This window comes from Oenanthe melanoleuca, chromosome 6 (assembly GCF_029582105.1).
Source record: "Oenanthe melanoleuca isolate GR-GAL-2019-014 chromosome 6, OMel1.0, whole genome shotgun sequence".
Lineage (NCBI taxonomy): Eukaryota > Metazoa > Chordata > Aves > Passeriformes > Muscicapidae > Oenanthe > Oenanthe melanoleuca.
In genome coordinates this window covers 3194978-3216555 of record NC_079340.1, presented here as the reverse complement: position 1 = coordinate 3216555, position 21578 = coordinate 3194978, and the positions used below count along the sequence as shown (strand labels likewise).

The 21578-nt window shown below is 44.2% G+C and overlaps 1 protein-coding gene across 2 annotated transcripts in view; it reads right to left on the bottom strand.

Moving 5' to 3' along the window:
* The window catches only part of MCU (mitochondrial calcium uniporter), a 74042-nt gene extending 55334 nt beyond the window's left edge, over nt 1–18708 (bottom strand). For both annotated transcript variants that reach the window (XM_056495611.1, XM_056495609.1), the window contains exon 1: nt 18515–18708. In XM_056495611.1, the coding sequence (XP_056351586.1) occupies nt 18515–18643 (129 nt within the window). In that variant the 5' untranslated portion in view covers nt 18644–18708. The remainder of the gene's footprint in view (nt 1–18514) is intronic.
* Between the last annotated feature and the right edge of the window lie 2870 nt (nt 18709–21578).

Genomic DNA, 21578 nt, shown 5'->3' with positions numbered 1-21578 from the left:
ACACACCATGCAGAGCTAAAGAGAACAAACTTCTGGCAACAAACCCCAGACAGCAGCCCCAATATTTCAATTTCTCTGCAGCTGAAAATTTGGTGTATTATTGCATAGAAGTTGTGCTGGGAGAAAACTGGCTGGAAAAGATGAGCACAGACACCAGGAAAACACCCAAAGTGCCTGTAAGCTGCTTGTGCCTCTCAGGGAATCCTCCTGATGGGAAAATAGGACAGCACTCCCCTGTCCCCAAGGGTGTCACTCAAGGAGCCAGCACAGGGTTCCTGTAAAGCCCACTGAGGAAAAAGCAAAGCTCAAAGTATGTTTTGACACACAAGCTCTTTAAATGATCAAAAATTAGGTAATAAAAGACTCTATTCAGAACTGTCTGGAGAACTTCTGGATTTCCATTATATTTTTGTGCAACACCACATGAAGCTCTGCTGAACACCAGAGCAAGAATGCCATAATTAATTTCACTTGTCACCAGTTAGATGTGGACATACCCCCATCTCACTGAAATGAGAAATGTCATTTACATTTCCTTTGTCACCTGTTAAATCAGAGACTATGCATTAAACAGGATTAAATTGTGTCATTTTTGCCAAAAGTAACATCATTATTACAGCCACAGGGATTCACAGAGGAAATCCATTCTCCACAGGATTTTTTTTTTTTTCCTGTGAAAATGATGCTAAGCATTTAAAAATTATCTCTAATACATAGGTGTTTTGCATAAACTCCCCTGCCTGGGCACCAAATTTGAATTGGAGAGCTCCAGCAGTGCTCAGTAGTAAAATCTGATAAATCTTTTTTGCCTATTAGAATATTTGTATGCATGGCAACCTCATGCTGCAAAAGGCTTGGTCCTGTCTCAGTAAAACCAAAAGAAAAAAAAAGCACTTTACAGCTGGCAACTGCAGCCTCATCATTTAGTCCACATGAATTTCTAGGAAAGCACATAAAGTGTTGGAAATAGCTTTCCTACTTCCAAGGTGCTGCAAAGAAAAAAAAATAAAAAATAAAAAAACCTTCTCCCACACAACTCTTCTAGCTGCTGCAAAATTCTGCTAAACCTGAGTTAGGCTGCAGATCAGGCTTTTTACAAAGAGTTCAGGGATGGTCCTAACCCAAATCAGAACATTTCTGCAAGCAGAATTTATCCCAAAAATTATGGCAATAGAAAGGGGAGAAATAAACTGAACAGCAGCACTGGAAAACAGAAATCATGGTCATATATTGATAAAATTGCACCAAAACTCTCACCCATCACATGAGGAAAGTATGTTTGGATCCTGTCTTGTATTTCAGGAACCCCTTTTTTGCAGCTTTGATAGAACAAAACAAAAGTGGGACACATCCATCCTGCCCTTCCCATCCCAGCCCCAAGGAGAAGCCCAGGCTCACCTGAGATCACTTGGATTATAGATGTCTAACCCTGATCTTCATTTTAAAACCACTAAAAATATAATTCATTTGAATTTTAATCCATTTAAAAACTACTTCCTATTACACTTAGAGTTATACTTGTTTCCAGGGGCAAGGAAAAAAAAATAAAAAAATAAAAACAGACCCAGACAATGCCTTGCAGGTATAAACATCCTACCCAGGATCAGCAACAAAATCCCAAGGAATAATTGAGTGGTGCAGCCCTAACAAGTGCACAACCACAAGTATTTGCCATCACCTTCCTCTATAGGTTTACCAGCAAACAAATTTGGCATTGAAATGAAAGTATGGAGCAGGTGAGCTTGGTTCAATCAGCTTTATAATAAATATTTGGAATCTGCTCTCCAGAGCATGCTGCCAGGCTTATGTGTACATTTAACATTAAAATTGTGTGGTTTTTCAGGTGATAAACTCAGTTCACACACCAATGCCAAACTGATTCTTAGCTTAGGAAAATATGGATAAACTTTTCCCACATTTAGCCTTTGGAGGAAATGAACTCAGGGGAGCCTAAAGCAACTAAATGCACTTATTAAAAAAAAAAAAAAAAAGCACTCCATCTGCTTCCTGGTGAAATATATTTGGTTTATCACCTGAAAAATCACACAAGTTTTGCTTCCATCTTGAACAGGTCTGATACAGCCTGTGCTTTAGGGTTTTAAAGGGTTTTTCTTCCCCTGCTACATGTCTGTCAAACTCAGCAAGGTGCTCACTTTGACCTGAATAAAGCAAAACTGAGTCACAGCTAAAAAAAGGCAACATTCCTCATCTGCACTTATCCCACCCCATCAGGGATTCCAGCCTGAAACACCTCAGTAAGGAAAGGTAACAGGAAAGGAAAAAACCTCTCATGTTTGTAAACTGTGCATTACCCATTCAAAACACAAATGTTGTGTTGCTTGTGCCAAAACTGACCAAGGAAAAAGAAAACCAGTCTACCACTAGGACAGCACCAGTTTGGTACCAAGAATGTTTATTTTAATCCAACTCACACATTCATATTCCCACCTGCTGCCAAAATCCACCACAAAAGCAAGGTGGAGAACAGATGTTTCTCTAAAGTATATGGTGGGTTTTTTGGGTTTTGGGTTGTTTTTAAATCATTCAGAACAATTTCACTGAACAGAACTTGCCCCAGATGCTTGACCTGCTATAGAATATCTCAATCAAGGCAGCCCAGAAATCTAGGAATAAATCCACCTTAGACAAGGCAAAAGCTTTAAGTCCATCAGATATTTGAGAGTATTTCTTGCAGCCTGAGACAGGAACAGACAAGAAAGGTTTCTTCATGAATTCCACCCCAACACTTGAGCTGTTTAGAGAAGAACAGAGGTCAGAGGATCACACTGAAGGTTCTCTGAGTTTCCACAGGCTGAAGTGGATGCACAAATGGTTTTCTGCTCAGCCACAACAGCACAGAGAGCAAGAGACTCCCAGTTATCCAAAATGCACATAAATACAGGCCCAACCTATCAAAAAAACATCATTACACTCCCTGGAAAAGCAAGTCAGGGATGTCCCAGCAGCTCAGGAGGGTGCAGGTAGGATTAATTGTCATAGTACTCAGAGGTTCTACAAACAGCAGACAAATACTCATCCAATATTTGCCATGAATGTAAATCCACCCTCCTGCAGTCCTCCTGCTCCTGCTGTTTATAGCCTCCAGCAGAAGAGATGGAGCTATAAAAACTCCCCCATTACCACCTGCTCAGCCTTCAGTAAACTGAATATCTTCAAAAGAGGAAAGACAAATCCACCCCAAGAATGCACATCTTGCCAAACTGGCTCTGGCTGACGTGTGAGATATTCCAACAAAACACTCTCAGCACTGAGAAAGCAACTGGGCTAAAGGCAGAGGGAGGAAAGGAGGAGTCAGTCCTAAACTAAAAAAGCTGAATTTATTTCCCATTACACTATCTTTCATTGAAAAAAAATTGCACACTATCATCATCTACCAGGTCAAACATCAGGAAGGTGAATAAAAACCCAGGGTGTTGTAACCCAAGATGTTTTTCTGCCCAGCAAACACTCCCAGAAGGAAAAACTCCCAATTTCTCCCACTGGGTTGGCTGAATTGAAAAAGAAATGTGGTGTTTTGATAGTCCTTCAGAGGGGCAGACCATCAGCTTCTTTCAGTGTTCAGAAGCCTACCAGCCATCCAAGGCACTCAATTATAATGATAATTCCCCTGAATCTAAATTTAAATAAAAGTTTTCATTTGGGCAAATATCCAGCCAGTTCCCCAGCAAGACAGAGCTCTAAAAAAAAATTCCATAATGAACATGAATTATTAGACTTAAGAATTTTCCTGTACACTTGAAATCCCTCATGCAAAAAAAAAAACCAGAGGCCTATGATGAAATGAACTGGTCTCCATATTGACCTCATTCAGAAATGCCACAACAATTTCCCTTATCAGCAGATAATGAAAAACCTATAAACTCCCATCTCAGCCATAATAATTCATACTGCCTTTTCTATTACTACTCAGAAATGTATCAGTCATTGCTAACCTTAAACAAATGCAGATTAATGCTGCTTTTTGAACAAATCTCATCTATTTTCTCCCAAATTATTTCGTATTATTTATACATCCAGTGTAGTCAAAACTCTCAGATTTAGGTGTGATTTTTCAAGTTCTTCTCCAACCACATTCTCAGCTCACACCTTTGATGGAATTTTCAGGACAGGTATTTTCTTTTTCCCTTTTACATGTTGTGTAAAGTGCCCCAGAAGTTCCTTGCCATGGACAGACACTGAAATATGAATCAATTATGATATTCAACACCTCTGAAATCTTTACTACCCAAGATTTCCAGGTTTTTATTTTCATGCTGGTAGACAAAATAGTGAAGATTAAGATAGAGAGGAACAAAAAGATGCCAGCAGAGCACAAATACCATGGCAGGGGTGGGAGGGAAGTAGTGAAGAACTTCATTAGCCAGGCAGGAGTTTAAAGTGTGAGAAGAACAGGACTGCCCAACCCCAAAATGCAATGACCTGGGACTAGAAGCATCCAGCCCCAAAACTCAGGCACTGCAAGACAAATAAAAATTTATAAGGCCATAAGCAACCTGAATCCAGCCATGCTCCAAAAAGGTGAAGCTGCCAAGCTGCAAAGACTCCCTCCAATAAAAAAACCACCCAGTCATTCCCAACAACTGCTCAGGCTTACTGCTGATTAATAGTCATAAGGAAAACCTGCAAAATCTGATCTCCTTCCAGCCAGAACACTGACTGTGCCATGATAAGATAAATCACAGTATCTCAACTTCCTTCAAATGATCTAATTCTTCAATCTAGAAGTTCCCAGTGTAAAAACCCACAAGGGTGTAACTCAGTCACCAATATACTGACAACCAAATTTCCACCACCCAGCCCTGAACAGGACTTTTAACCCACCAGGTGTGATAGTTAATCATTTCTTTGCCCATCAGAACATTAGTTAAAATCCCTAACTGGATGCTATTTCAGCTAATAAGGTGCCCAGGGGTAACTTTTCAAACCACAAATACCACCCAGTGGTACTAGGATTTATCCCAATGCCTTTTAAACTTTGAATTCCATCTGAGTTTTCATTCCCCCTAACTCTCACATGGTCACACTGCCACCAAAATCATCCAGGATCTGTGTCCCGTGCTCAGGCACAGCTTCCACACTCTGCTGGCAAAAGGAGGAAAAGGAAAACTCTTCCATGAGCCCATTTTGAAGAGGGAATCTCTCTTGCTCAGGTGATTAAATCTATATGTAAATTCATTAACTCTCTCTATACAAAATTAAATTCAGTGTAAGACAAACTCAGAGAGGACTCCTGGTTGGTAAATACTTTAAGGCCCCACACAGACTGGCATGGAAAAAACAGGATACACATAATTTCAGGTTTAGTAGACTTGAATTTTGTCATGAGAAACACAACTTGACATTTTTAAGAAAGCCTTATGCAAAAAGTGACAATTGTTTAGACTTCTGTCTCTAGGAAAAACCAGATAATCCTGCCCACATGAGTTCCTTGAAAAGGTGACAGCAGAATTTTAATATTGACCTCTCTGTCAGCTTGAAAACCAAGAGCAAAACTCACTTTGTATACAAAAAGGAGGAATTTTTAATCACCCTATCCAGTGCCCTATCACACACAATCCAAGCAGCAGACAAATATTTGTGTGCCTTCACCTTTATTTACTTTATCCAACCACTTGCATACTTAAAGCATTTCTTTGTTCCTTGTCCTACAAATACAAAAGGCTCATTCTGATCTAAGCACACATATAGCCAAGACACTAAGCTGGTTGTAAGGCTTCCCAATTTTTCATGGAGTTACTATTAAAGTATAAATAAGGATAAGAGGCACCAAAAACATCCCTGACATGGTTTTCAGCTTTGTTAGGTACTCCCTTTGAGGTGTGGGGAAAAGATGGAGAAGAAAACAAGGTTTTTAAGGCAAAAACCTCAATTCCCCCAGGTTTATCCTGGTGCTAAGTGGTGCATTCTCTGTCTACAAAAAGATTATTTCCTCCAGTTGCTGACTGCTTATAACACACACCCCAAGCTCTGACCCAACATGTGAAGATGAGAAGGCTTAAAAAAAATTAAGATAATTATAACACAACATATAAAATAACTTGGAAGGCCAATTCCAGCAGAACCTCAAAACTCTCCAGGCAGAAATGAGAGGTATCACTCACCAGACTGAGGAAAACAGAGAACTCAGGCAGCACCAGGACAGAGAGGGATCCTCTCCCAGCCTTTTTACACCCAGCTGTTCCAGGTGGGAACCATCCCTTCAAAGCCACCAGGGTGGGACTGTCATCACTGCCCAGCTGGTTGTGACCTGGGCACTGAGCAAAGCTGCTGAGGGGACACAAAAATCCCCCTTGGTAATTATTTTTAAAACCAAATCTCTTGATACAGGCTGGGAGAGCTGGGGTTGTTCAGCCTGGAGAAGAAAAAGCTCCAGGGAAACTTGGAATTCTTTCCAGTGCCTTAAAAGGGGGTTTTAAAACAGAGGGAGAGTGACTTTCTACAACTGCATGGAGTAAGAGGACAAGGGGGAATGGTTTTAAACTGACACAGATTGAGATGGGATATTGGGAAGGAATTGTTCCCTGGGAGGGTGATTAGAGAAGCTGATGCTGCCCCTGCATCCCTGGAAGTGCCCAGGGTCAGTCTGGATGGGGCTGGGAGCAACCTGGGATAGTGGGATCCTGCCCATAAATGGGGATGAACTGGATGGGATTTAAGGTCCAGTCCAACCCAGACCATTCTGGGATTCTGTGATATATCAGCAAAGCTGTTAATTGGTTTAGTCTGTATCCTAACATCTGTGAATTTTGGCCTTAAAACATCAAAACTCGGTAAATGAATGTTTTCTAGACAGCACACAGAGAAATACCCAGTTAAATACTGCAGTGGTAGAAGAGGCACACAATATGAAGAGAGACAAACTCCCCTCCTTAGAGGTGCTGGGAAAGACACCAATTGCCTCCTTTTCTGCAGCACCACCAGCATCACTCCCTCATATACAAATGGAGCTCTGACCCTGCTGCTCCAAAGCACAGCCCCAAGAGCAGATTGGACACCACAGAGACACTTCCCAGAGCTCAGGAATGCAACAGAACTTTGGAATAGGTCATTTTTTTTTATTGCTGTGCTGCAGAAATGGAATTTTTATGGCTGGTATTATCAGTGGAAGGATAACTGCTCTGAAAACATAGTTGCATAGAAGTGTTATGTATCTATACAGAGTCAATGTATCACTAATTACATTTTTTTTGCCATTCAGTGGCATTAAACCAGAATGCATTCCTAATTATATCCCAGAAAGCCACACAAGCTGCATTAAGACACCCAGTTCCCAACCAGCCCAGTGTCCATCTGTTTGCAGCATCCCAGAGTCAGGGATGCTCACCAGCTAAGCCTCAGCAACTACTCTGCAATCCCAAAGAGAGTTCCCAAATGGGAACAAACAGCAAGTTTAATGTCAGAGGCCAAAAGCCCTTTTCTCTGGAAAGGGCTCACAATCACCACTCAAAGGGCAGTGATGCTTAGAAACTAAATATTTACTCACAAAAAAACTGAGAGAATTCCCACAGCCTTCCCTGAAAAGCTCTTCTGCATCCAGACAAGGAAGGATTCATAAAGATAAGTCATCTGCTTGCACAGAACTGCAAAAATTCCTTCCTCTGAGGCTTCTGCCAGTGGCAGCTACAGTCTCCACCCTGCAGCTCCTGCTTCCCAATCCATGCTGATTCCTCCTGGAGAACAACCAGCTGCTCCTTCTGCATTCCTTTATGGACAGAGAGAAATGAAAACACCGGTTCTTGCCACCCTCCAACCCAAACATTAACTATTCCCACAGCAAACAGATATAAATCACAGCATCCTACAACTGCAACCATAAAATTGGTGAGTTTGTGTCTGGTCCAGTGTTTTCAGTTTTGTGATGGATGCCTGGCAAAGCAGCTCTCTGCCAAAAAACACATTCAAGGAAACCAACAGAGGGCAAAAAAAATTCATAAAACTCAAAAACTACAAGTCATTTTCCACTGTCTCAACTGTGAAATAATCAGCAAAATGTAAAGCAACTCTGAATTTAGAAAACTACAAGAAAGTCAGAAATATTTTGATGCTGAAGCTCTGCTCAGTTCACTGCCTGGGATTTGTCAGCAGTATCCATTTAAACCTGCACTCTGCCAGATTAGTGTCTCACTGCTAGTAATCCCAGATTATTTTTCTAAACTAGGATAATCTTAACACAAGCACAGTAAAGAGAAGATGCTTGTCTGGAAATCAGTTATCTTCTAAAAAAATCAGCTGCAGCCTATTCTGAGTGAAAACTGCCCCCACAAGTCTGAGGTTCCCCCAAAATCCCTCAGTGGGAGTGCAGGAATTAAGAGTGGAAACAATAATTCAGTTCAAAAATTATCAAAGGTCTGAAGGAGATGATTCAACCAATTATGCTCTAAAACATGGTTGTTTATTTTTTGCATTCTCCTACAATTTTTTGCTAACTATTGATCAAAAATTTCATTTGTAGAAATGGAAAACTGTGCAGAGGGGGATTAATGGCTCATGATGGATGAAATGAACATTTTACACCTCTACATATTCTGCTTGGGTTTGTGCATTAGAAATTAAACTTAATGGAAGATGGAAGAAAAGGGAGAGGAGGAGAAAGTTATTTACCACTGGAGGTTATGGAGTGCTAAATCAGCACATCACATAAAATTAATCTTGCCCTAAAAAAAAAAAAAAAAAAAAAAAAAAAGAAACAAGCAGCTTCAGCAGCAAAGTAGCACAAGTTTTATTCAACTTTATTATTCTAAATCCTACCTGAATATTACTTAAAAGCTTTTCCATAAAGGAAACACTCTCACAGGAGGCCATCCTGAAGGCAAACATGCCCATCTCCTCTCTCCTGGACACAAGGGTTAATAAACTGTGTTCAACCTCTGAGCTTCATAGCTCCACACTAATTACTGCAGAGAGGGAAAGATAATTAATGGCTGGTCAGAGAAATGTGGGCAGAAATGAAGCAAGTGTCTGCTCAGAGCTTGGCTCTTTTATCAGGTTATCTACCTGGAAAAGCCACATTACAATTAAAGCTGCAAACAGCAATTATAGCTGTTAAAAGTTAAAACTTTTTATTAAGGCTGTGCTCCTTTAGTCTCTTGTGAAAAAGTGCAATTAATATCCCCAAAATAACTTGGTAGTGTTCTCACAGCAAGGATGAGGGGGAAAAAAAAACAAACTTATTCCAAGATAAAAGCCTTGGAACAGGGGAAAAACTGTGTTTATCATTATGGGCAGGCTATTAAACAAGGAGGGGAAAATAACCTTGCAGCAACAGCATTAGAAAGACCAAGGGATGAGCAAGAACAGCACCAAAATTCCCAGAATTTCTACCAGGAGTACAGGAGAAGTCACTCAAGTGCTTTCCTGTGCCTTCCAATTCCTGCTCTTATTACAACAATAGTGATAAATGACAAAGTGGAATATGAGCAGATGACAACAGCTCCATTGCATCCTGTTTTTAATCTATTTTCTTCCCACCTCCACTATTTTTGATTGCCTGCAATTGTCCTTTCCCTTGATTTTGGGAAATAACCACCTTCCCAGGGAGTCAGTGGGATTTATTCACAAGGATCAGCAAGTTATTGAGCTGACTTTGAAAAAATCACACAACTTGAACTTCATTAACTGATTTCAAAAACATGAAGTTATCACACTCACAATGTCCTTTCAGTTTGGGTGATGTTCTTCAGACCTACATGGAAATAAGCAGATATTTTTCACAGCAAGAGCTGGAAGGGTTCTGCACTCAGGTAATTTGCAATAAATCAAAATTTCCCTACCAAGAAGTTGCATGGATTTCTCTCATGTTTATGTACAAGCTCTTCATGCATCTCAAACTGCCAAGAGCAGAGGTTGGGGAACTCAGCAAAACACCTGAGCAAGTAGGAAGAAAATATAGTAACAGCAGCAACAAAAAGTAAGTATTTCCTTCTATTTTGACTGTTTTATTTCTTCAGAAACCAGATTGAGGTAAATCTGGCCATGGGAAAAGCCTCACATAAGTCAGTGATCACCAGGACTGAAAATTAATAATAAGGTTCAAGCAGCACAGAGATGAAATCAGAGCTGCAGCTATAAACACAACCCATAAAACTCGAGTTTAATCACTTAGATTAAATAAGTTTCATGCATATTATTGCCAGTGGTCAGCCAAGCTGTTCTCTAGCAGCTTGGTTATTTACAGCTATTAAATAAATGCATTAAAGTGTTCCAGAGAATGCTTTTTCCATGGCCAAAATAATACACATTTTAAACTACCCCATGCTCACAAACAGCAAAAAAGGGAAATACATTTGAGAACTAAATTAGCCCAACCTGATAAACAACACTTGGGATGCTAGTTGGTATTATAAAAATGGAAAGCATGACAATAGAAGGCTGAAAGCTTTACTATTACTTTTTTTAATTAGTTTTCTTTAGAAAAGCTTGGAGGAGGCAGAGCAAGAGAGGTGGAGCACAATAAAAGAAATTAATAGAAAACAGTCAGAGGGGGGTTTTGGGGGGTGTCCAGTGGAAAGGAGGTAAGGGCTGGCTTAATTTTTTAGCCAAGGAAATTGAGAAAACATGGATTTGACAGGCAGCCAGTGGGGTCTCCATGGCTAGGGCAGGAATTCAGCTCTCTGCATGCACCTGCAGGCCACAGATTCCCACATTCCCAAGGCTGAAAGGAAGCTTGGAAGTGTTTATGAGTCAGAATGCTGCCTGGAGCATCCTCAGCTCCAGGAGGAGGCAAGCAGAGCTCTTGCAGTGCCATCAAACCCCTGCACAGGGCATGGGAAGGTATTCCTGTCATCCCCCTGCCACACAAATTACATAAATACTGCCCTGAAATCTACTGTGGTGCTCTGACATTGTAATTCCAAGAACGAACAGCCCTCTCTGGTGCACTCTGTTATATAAAATGCCAGGCTAATCACAGCAATTCTGCTTTATGAGTGCTGCCAAATATCCTAAATAGAAGTAAAACTAAAAACAGGAGTTGAGTTACACACCTACCCCTCTATAAAAAGGCAAATCTAGAAATTCATTACATCTGATTGACCACAACAACAAAATTCCTCAGGAACACAGAGCTTTAAATCCCAAAATCTACATTGCTCCAGGCATAGGTGCTCTGGTCTCCTTTCCACTGAAACTGGGATAATGCAGAGAACAGCCTAGAGGGGGACAACTGCATCAAACTGGAGTCTGATTATTGTTTCCAAAAAAGCCCAAATCTCTCTTCTGAGCCACCAGGAGCAGTTTTTTTACTCCCATGAAGAAGTAGGTCATGAAAGCAGCAGCTTCACCAGAGGCTGGAGCTGTGTGTGTTACCAGTAGGAGAGGGGATGGCATCCTTTAATGTGAGTACCACTGACTGCAAATGGAAAAAAAACTGAATGGTGTGCAGGGACAGTCATCAAAACCAACTCACTTTTGGGGAAAGATGAATAAAACCAACATCTGTTAAAAATGTAATTTACAAAACAATTCAATTCACAAGTGCCTGCATAGAATCAATGCTCTTCTCAAAATCCTGACTTCCTTGCCAGCTCAAAAAACCATATCAGTGTGGTGTCATATCCTGCCCTGCTCAATCTAGCTCCATAATGAGGTACTTTGTGAAACTATTTGTTTAAAATTACTCTCCTGAGCACTAAATGCCAAAAGGAAATATGGAAATGGTCACTCCCACACACACACGAGTGAGTGGCTGATTCAAAACCCTGATCTGTTTTTCACATGTGTGAATCTGAGTCATGGTCTTGGTCTTTGGACAAAATTCTCCTTAAAAATAAAATTCATCTTAGCACTCTTTGACTTTGTGGTCAGAGAAATCTGTGGTTTTTTGGCTGCAGAGCAAAGCACTGTTTTGGACCATCAGCTTCTTGTAACTTAGCAATCAGACACATCACCAAAGCCAAGCAAGGATGTCTCAGCATTTGCAGTGGTTTTCCCCCCTCTTCCAAGGGGTTTCCAGGTTCAAAAACAACAACAGTCCTCCTGGGTGATGCAGGACACTCACCACAGCTTGAACAAAAGCCAAACTCACAAATTTTCTAGGCAGATCATGAAACACAAGGACAGCTCATCTTGAGAATGGAAAAAAATGTTGATGTGTTCCCTTAATTCAGAAGGGAGTATCTGGAGCTGGTTTCATTACTAGCAATATACACTGCTCATGAAACAACTCTCTTAACAGAGACACTGGATCTGGTCCCACCAAAAATCCAAGGGAAGGATCCTGCTCTCCACCTAAATACAGCACCCCAAACTCAGGAGAAACCACACTGTATGAGTGCAATTATCCCATCTACTCAATATTTAGACAATGGAATTTCTGCTGTCACTGCCTCAGGAACAAGTCCCTGGATAACAGGAATAGCCCTGCAGCAAGCAGGAGGCTCCCAGGGGAGCCCTTTGTGCTGCAGACACCCCCAAGCATCACAAACTCCACCACCCCACCAAATTTTCAGCTCACCCTTTTCCCCCCCCTCTGCAGGAAGCCAAGAGGATTTCCCAAGTCACATGATAAATTCAGGGCATTTTCATTCCAAAAAAGGAATCACATTTTTTTTTCTCTCCCCCTGGGAAATCTCTGCAGTTTTTCAGCTCGCTGTTATTTCAGGGAGAAAATAACTTCTGCTGCCAGCTTTCCCTCCCATGTTCCCCCTGCCAGGAATCTGTGTGATGTTTGGGACAGGCTTCCAATTAATTTAAATGACTATTAAAAGGTTGCTGCTGCACTGCACATTCATGGTGTGTGAGTTTTGTCCAGAAGCAGAAAACACGAGCATGACATGGGATATCAAATTATTCTCAGAGGCAAGCATGAATAATGACAGAACAGTATTCATGCAGGAAAATTTGTATAGAAAAACCATCATCCAGACCCCAGATATTTCTTTTTAACACACAAGTTGAAAAAAAAAAAAAAAATCCCACATCACTTCTGTGCTATGTTGGGCAGTTCATTTTCTCTTAATATCTTCATTTATCAGAGTAGTACTTAAAATTGTCATTTTTGGAGTTGCTTTGCCAGGCAGAAAACTCATTTTCACTTAAGCCCAAACATCTAAGAAAAATGACGAGGCTAAATTATGAGGATGTATTTTTAAAGAATGGTTGAAGTGGAACGAGTGACTATTTCCTTTTACAATAATCTGTCACAACTAATTTCCTTCCTGCTCTGATTCCATCTCACAACCTGCACCCTGGCCAGCAAACATCCTTCTGCAGGTTTCAGCAGAGCTCAGCATCATCAGGAGTCAGTTTGGGCAGAAGAAAAGGGTTTAAGACAAGACTGACAATCACCCAGAGCTGGTTTTTATGGTTGCTCCCTTGTAGAACCTTCACAAGTTACATTATCTGAGTGAAATTTGAGTTTTAATTATTCCAATATTCCAGGCAGTGTCAGAGATTGAGAGTTTCCACATTGCATGGCAGCTCTTTCCTCCTGGGGAAGCCAACAAAAGCAAATTGCTGAAATGAGCTCTACATTTCCTAATTCCATAAGAGCTGCCAAGAATGCAGAAAAAGATAGTGGACATGCTCTGTGCTTTAGATGAGACAAAAGCCATACCCCACAGGCTTGTCCTGCTGGAAACTAATTCCACATCACACTCAAGTGCTGCATATTTTCATCTTCATTAAAATGACATCTCATTTTGATGACCAATTGAGACTTTAATAACAGGGAGAAAAACCTTTGCTGAATCTTTAATAGCAGAAGCCCAAGTAGTTCCGTTTTCAGCATTAAATACTCAAGGACAAAATAGCCCTTAAAGCCTGACTGCTGTAGTTTGCACTGGGAAAGTGAAAATGTGATGAAATCCCCACCAGCAATATCACAGGTGGTCTCAAATTTTTCTAGTACAGTTCCTCATCCTACCAGAAGCCACAGAAGTAGAAAGCAGCAGATGAAATTTTGGGAAGAGTAGCTGATCATCAACTGACACTGCAATAAATGAATAATTATTAAAAAAAAAAAAAAAAAAAAAAAAAAAGAGCCACCCAAATCTAAAACATTTTCTACATTTCCACAGACCTCCAATCAAAAGAATAATTTCAATTGCATATTTGACTCAGCTCAATGCTATTTTATAGAATGGCAAAGTGGTGACTCATAGCACAAATCAGAAATTAAGTCATAAAAGTTGTTTCACCCTCCAGACTGGGTGGAGCCTAACCTCACAGAAAGTTTCCTCTTTAAGATGAGTCTTAAAACAGCTTTAGAAAAAGAATAACTTTTTTTCTTCTTCTCTTTCCAAGACTTGGAGCTATACCCTTCCTCTCTGAGCACAGCTGAGAAACATTCCCCTTGTGGAAAAGGAACTGCCCTGAATTTTTGATATTGGTGACAGCATCAACTTGATCATGACTGTAACTTCCTTTCCCATCACAAACCCTAGATTCAAAGTCTATTATTCCCATGGGCTGAACAATAAATAAAAAGCAGCAATATCATCAAATAACTGTCAAAAAACCCAAACCAACATCTAGTCCTCATATTGTGCTCCTCTTTCACATAGAGAGAGCCCTGAAAGTGTGTTCTCTGATTTCAGCCACTTTCATACATCCAAAAATATTTGCTGGCCATCCCCTTTGAAGCTTTTGCTCATGAAAAGGAAAAAACAAAAAAACAAACAAACAAAAAAAAAAAAAAAAAGCACAGATTTTTTTTATCATTCCTTGGAAAATCCACAATCAGCAGTGTGCCAGGTCAGGAAAACAGCAGTACAGTTAATTAAATGAGTCTGCCAGCTTCCATCCTCAGCAAAAAACACACCCCACAGTCTTCCAAATCTCACCATCCCTGCAGCCACTCTGTGCCTCTGAGCTCTGGGAGTGCCAAGCTTCATCTGACAATTTGCTTCAAGAGCTGGGCAACAACAGGGGGAAAAACTGCAGCTTTTGTGACAGTGAGGGTTTGAGGTGGTCCTGCAGGAAATTATGACCACACTACTGAGCTACAGCTTCTCTGGAAGTCAGTGCTGCATAGGAAAAAAAAAAAAAAAAAAAAACACAAAAAACACTAAATACACATTGTACCTATGCTGAATAAAAAGCAGCTGCAGCAGGATGTCCCCTGCATCCTCCTCTTGAGGCTTATCCCATCTCTCCTTGGAACAGAGCAAGATCTTTGCAGGATATTCTCTCCACTACATCCTCAAACCTGGGCCACCTGCACCAAAATCCTACCTGGCTTGGAGGATGGATCAGCACAGGTAACCCTGGTCCTCATCTGGAGCAGAAAGAAAAACCTGCAGGTTGTCCAATACCTACTCAAAACCTGGCTGTGGCTCAGCTGGCCTCAGTTTTTCCTTCTTAGGCTTATTCCTGATTTCCCAGAGCTGCCACAGGATGAACTAGCACAGGAATGCCAAGCCCTTGATTTTCTACAGGTATTTTGCACCAGCTGATTACATTCCTATCCAGCACAACTGGCTACAGGCACCAGGAAGCACAGCCAAGAGGAGCCCCTAATCTCTGCAGGAAGAAAGAATGAGAATTAGGCATTCAACACACGAAAGCAGAATGTTTTATTAAAGTATTTTGTCTACCTCCACATCATTGAAAACCATTTGTAGCTTCCTTCCTTGTGAAGCTTTTCCAGCCCCACTACACCTCAGCCCTTGGGAAGTTGACCCTCAACTTCCACAGCATCTGGAGTTCTTCCTCCACCCTCGTGTGTGTATGCACCCAAACAGGGAGACTGGAAGGAGATGCAGCCTCTGGTATTTCTGCTCCAAGTTCATTTATTCAGCTCTGCCACACTCTCTCAATGCTATGGATGCCCAAGCCCCACTTGCTCCACCTACCCTACACCACCACCACACTCAGAGGGAAAAATCACAAATATCAGTAAAAACCTCCTTCTTCTTGCTTAACCCCTACTCCCAGATCAATGAACAAACCTCTCATTCTGGTTTTTTGCATCTCCCCTCCCCAGATCTCTCACCCCTTGTGATCCCGTTAGGGACAGAACACCAAGATTTGTGGTCTCCTCCCTAAAGGATTGTTCCTGTGGGGACATCTCCATGCTGAGCCCACTGAGCTTTCCCAACTCCCTCAGGTTTCAGAACCCTCAAGCAAGCTGTGAATGCTTCATTCTTTGTCCCTTTGTTCACCTCCTTGCCCTCCCTCCCATTTGGTGTTACCAAAACCTCCTCCTTTGCACTTCACCCATCTGGAGGAGGTTTTTGTTGTTTCACAGCACTCTCTCACAGTAATTTAGTTTACTGGTGCAGCTTCTTCCAGCATTATTTATATTGCTTTGGAAAGAACTCATCCATAAGACCATTTAGCATTTCCACCCTGTTTCAAAAAAAGCCCATTTAATTTATCACCTCTGTGAGAAACCAGCCATGCTGAGAAGTATCCAAGTAGAATTGATGGTACCAAAAACCATCACACAAACCAACACTTTTGCACAGACATACCTGATGTAACCACTCTATTAATTACACCCATATTATACAAAGTCTCCCTACATCTTTCCTAATCTATGGTGTCAGGAAGTTTGTACATCCCAGTCCCATCACAGAGCAGGATCAATTCTTCATCAGCCACAACTGATTGATGTGAGCCTAACCTGTCCTAACCACCTCTGATAAACACTGAACAGCCTTCCCAGGAAATAATTCAGCATTTCACTGCTTTTACTGTCAGCAAAGATTGCCAGCACCTAACCAAATCCCTCTGCTCACACTCTGAGCCCATTACTTCTCCCACCCCACATGGATTTGTCTGGTTTTTCTGCTTCCTCCTTGCAGCAATACCTCCTTTCAATTTCCTCTTTCTCATGAAATAACTTCAGTTCCTTTAATTTCTCCTTGGAGATCATTTCTTCCAGGGCTCAGCTGCTCTCTCTCATGGTGTGCACAGTTTCTCAAGTGCAGTGTGAGTGACAGGATAACTCATCTCTACTGTGAGGGGACAAACAGGCACATCACAGATGCTGCCAAAAGGACCTGCCAGGACCCTGCATCCCATCTCTTGCTTCTCAGGGATTCAACCAAACTGACAACCTCCCTGCTGAAAAAAAACCTCCAAAAACTAATGACTGCAACACCACAGCCAGGCTGCCAAAAATCAAACAGCACAGCCCAACTAAAGCCAGGAGGGCTTTCTAATCATCAGTCTCCGGGACACGAGCAAAATCCTCCTCCTTCCTCAAGATCCTGAAGGAGACATCTCTGGATTTTACCTCAGTCACGTCTGCTCAGTATCACGGGCAAACACGGGAGATTCACGGGTTTTTAATGGTTTTTTTTTTACATTTTTCTCACACATTTGCTGCCACATTTAGCCCAAGGAGTTAAACCAAGCGCGAATCCGAGTCCCCGCTAAATCAATCGCAAAGGTCAATTTAAATTTAGACAAATCCAAATTATTTGCCGGCTAAAGGAGACAGCTCAAATACTAATTAGGGAGGCTGGAAAGGCCATCCCACACCTGAGCAGGTGCCGGGATTAACCCTGCAGCCAACACATCGCACGTGGAATCGCGAATGCGGGATGGGGACACCCGACACCGGCGGAACCTCCGGCATGCCCTCGCTGCCAAAACACACCGGCAGGGGAACCAGCGGCACCCTGAAGACACCGGGCACAAACAACTCCTGGAACAGCAGCGATGGATCCGCGGAGCTCACAGCCCGCTCCGTCACCTGGTTAATCCCAAATTGTGGTGGCTCCGCGCAGTTCCGCTCGGAGCAAAACAAGGGAGCGACAGGTGCACAGCGCCGGCGGAAGCGCTTCTAGAGGCAGCGATAAAACAGATTGTAGCAAAAAGCCAGAAGGGTATCCCACGGTTACAACTGTTCTCTTAGTTTAAAAAGAAAAAAAAATAGGGGAAAAAACCCTCCCGGTATTTTTAGCAAATCTTTCGAGCTCCAAGGCGCAACCTGCTGCCTTTACAGTGTTTTTTTCCGCCCGGAGACACAGAGAAGCTGTGCACCGCTACCAAGGAAAAGGGAGCGAGCAGAGCTTTGCCCCGCTCCCTTCCCCCGGGATTCGGGAAGACCCCGAGCGCCTCTCCCTTGGCTGACCTTGAGGCGGGAAGGCAGGGACAGCACAGCCGGGGGAGCGGAGCGGAGCGGAGCGGCGCTGCCCGCTCGGGCCGGTGCCGGTGCCGCCGCTCCCGCTGCCGTTCCCGGCGGGGGCTCCGCGCCCCCCGCGCCCCCAGCGCCACCTGGCGGCCGCGCCCCGCCGCGCCGCGACCCCCGCCCCGGGAGCGCGGCCCCGGAGCGCCGGGCAGCGCCGGCAGCACCGCCCGCTCCCGGAGCGGCGCGGGGCGGGCGGGCCGCGAGCTGCCGCTGCCGGGGCGCCGCCGGGAGAGCAGCGCTGCCGCCGCCCCGCTCAAGTTTCACACGGTGACGGCGCTAAGAATAAACGCGCAGCTGGCACAGCCGGGAGTCACCGCGAAACCGCCGCGGAGCAGCCGCGGAGCCGGGGCCCCCGCGCCGCCCGCCGGCACCGCGCCCGCCTTCTGAAGGGCACACGGCTGGCGCCTCACTCACCGTCCGGTGTCGCTGCTGCTGCTGGCGGCGCCGGCCCAGCGCCGGGAAGCGGCCGGCGGCGGCGGTGAGTGCGGCGGGGCGGCGGCCGCAGAGGAGGAGCGGCAGCGCTCTGCCCGCCGTGGCCGCCATCGCGCCGCTGGAGCCGCCCCACGCTGCGGCGGCAGCGGTGCTGCTGCCGCCCGGGCGGGGCGGGGCGGGGCGGGAGCGCGGGGAGCGGCGGGGCGGGGCTAGCCGAAGCGCTGGCCAATCGCCGCGTCCCTCCGCCCGGCGCCGGGGTTCGCACAGCCAATAGGCGCAGAGCGGGTGGGCGACCAAGAGAGGTGATTGGCTGCTGGGCGGGGCTGCGAGCGGGCCCGAGGGCAGGGAAACTCCTCGGCAGGGGTGCCTGGGGCGGGGCCATGGTGGGCGGGGCCAAGAGAGGGCGGGGCCGATGGTGGGCGGGGCCGGGACCCCTAAGGGGGAACTGCAGGGACGGGATGCAGGGAGATGGGGAGCACCGGGAAAAGGGGTGCATGGAGGTGGGATGCACTGGGAAAGGGGTGTAGGGAGATGGGATGCACTAGGAAAAGGGGTGCCAGGAGATGGGGAGCACTGGGGAAAGAGGGTGCCAGGATATGGGGAGCACCGGGAAAGGGGTGCAGGGAGGTGGGATGCACTAGGAAAATGGGGTACAGGGAGGTGGGATGCACTAGGAAAATGGGGTACAGGGAGGTGGGATGCACTAGGAAAATGGGGTACAGGGAGGTGGGATGCACTAGGGAAAGGGGTGCAGGGAGGTGGGATGCACTAGGAAAATGGGGTACAGGGAGGTGGGATGCACTAGGAAAAGGGGGTACAGGGAGGTGGGATGCACTAGGGAAAGGGGGTACAGGGAGGTGGGATGCACTAGGGAAAGGGGTGCAGGGAGGTGGGATGCACTAGGGAAAGGGGTGCCAGGAGATGGGGAGCACTGGGGAGGGAGGGAGATCACCAAGGAGAGGCTGCAGGAAGATGGGGTGCAGCAAAGATACCAGCATGGCCCTGGGGATGCAGTGTGGGGGTGGCACAGGGATTTGGGGTGCTGGATCAGATCAGCAGTTTCAATTTTATATATATATATACATTTCAGATATGGTGGGCTGGGCTGCCAGCAGAGACCTTGCAGCACCTGGGCTAAACAAGCAATCTTTGCTCAGCTTTCTCTTGAAAGATGATGTACCTGAATTACTTAGAAAACACTTCTTCCTCTGGTCTGGGAGTTACTACAACACTGATGGCAGCTCCCTCTTAATTCCTGTTATTTACCCCTCTGTGTTTCTAAAAATATGGAGAGGAGCACGACCAAGTCATGGGATGACACAGATGTGCTTCAGCATCACCCACTCCATCACAACACTCCTTTTTCCATCACCACCTCCCTCCAGTGCTGCCTTCCACAAGTCCTGATGGAAGCTTTTCTTCTGGCAATGTCATTTTGGAGTTTGTCCCTGAGAAATCCTCAACCCTCATTTTTGGCTGGATTTTTCCTGCAGAGATGAGCTTTCCCTTCTTCCTCTTTGTTGGTTGGGAAAAAGTGGTTGAAGCCTTGACTGTGTCCTCCTGCAAGGATTTACCCACTGTCTTTCCAACTTCACACATTCAGCATTTCAATGATTATTTGCATTTTCTTGGAAAATCAAGGAGAGAAATTGCAGCAGCTGCTGTTCCTGAGCTTCATTGCTCAGACCAGACAGAGTCTTTGCTGGATCCCTGCTTGTTGTATTTATCCTGTCATGTTGGAAACTGATGGCAAAAGGAAAAATGCTTCAAAACAAGGATTTTGAGTAGCAAAGTCCTCAGTGATGACTCCACAGTGGAAGATGTTCCTGAGCACGTCTTGGCAAAGGAGTCACCTCATGGACCACAGCCAGGGTTTGTCCCTCTCTGCAACATCAGCCTCTCCCTGGGACAGTTCCCAGCATCCCAGCACAGTGGGATTCAAAGCCTAAAAATGGCCAAACTGTGGTTAATGCAGCCTGGGTGAGGTGGGAAAGAAAGACTGGAAAGGCAGGAAAGGGGGAGAAAGGAAGGCCCAGGATGGGGAAGGTCCCTTGGGGGCAGAGCCACCTCTTCTCACCATTCATATTCTGCATTTAGATATTTATTTGTCATTAAAGAGGAGCTGGGAATCACCGAAAGCAAAATGTTTTGGCAGAGTTTATACATTTCCAGGGAATATTTGACAGATGGGAGAAGATGGGCTTTGAGCAAAGGCAGAGGGCAGCAGAAAGGCCAAAAATTCATTAGCAAACCTGTGCTGAGTGTGTGGGCACTCATTACAAAGCACAAAAATGGGAATTAAATGTGAGCCCTGAGATCAATACCCCAGGCAATTAAATGAGCCAGCAGGGAACAGCTCCCCAAGGCACAGAGAAAGAGAGGGGTGAGGATATTGGCACCAAAATGAAACCCTGTCATTTTAGGTCAAATAGCTGCTGCTAGAAGCATCTTCCACTCTTGGAAAACCTAAATAAAATAATGTATTTAACAAGACTTTTTCCTGGTGCTTATAATTACAGCTGACTGAATATTGAAAAGTTGCTCCCAAGAAAAATTGCTGGGGAAAAGCACACCAGGGTTTGCAATTAATATTATTGCAGTGGGAAAGGCTGAAGTGGAAAACTTAGGTTTCAAACCCTCATCAACCATCCTGACACTGCTGAGAGGGACATGGATTGTTCCCTCCTGCAAATAAAACACTGGTATAAGAGAAAGTGGGTGTGTGATATGCCATGGGCAAAGCCATCACTTTGGAAAACCTGCTCATGCCCCAAAGTGCTTGGATTAAATAAATCAGCTAGAAAGAAACAAAAAAACTATATTATCTTTTAGCCCATAGATTCATCACTTTCTCTGTGTTATTTAAATTTAGGATTAGACAATTTTGCTCCTGCAGATGTCCAGGGATGTGATACAGCAGAATCAGGCACCTGGAGATTTATGCAAAATCCTGCAGGTGCATCAGGCATGGGTGGATGAGGAAATTGAGGAGGATCTCAGGTTCAAGTGCTTTTTATTTCCTTTTATTCAGAAGAAAGGCTGGTGC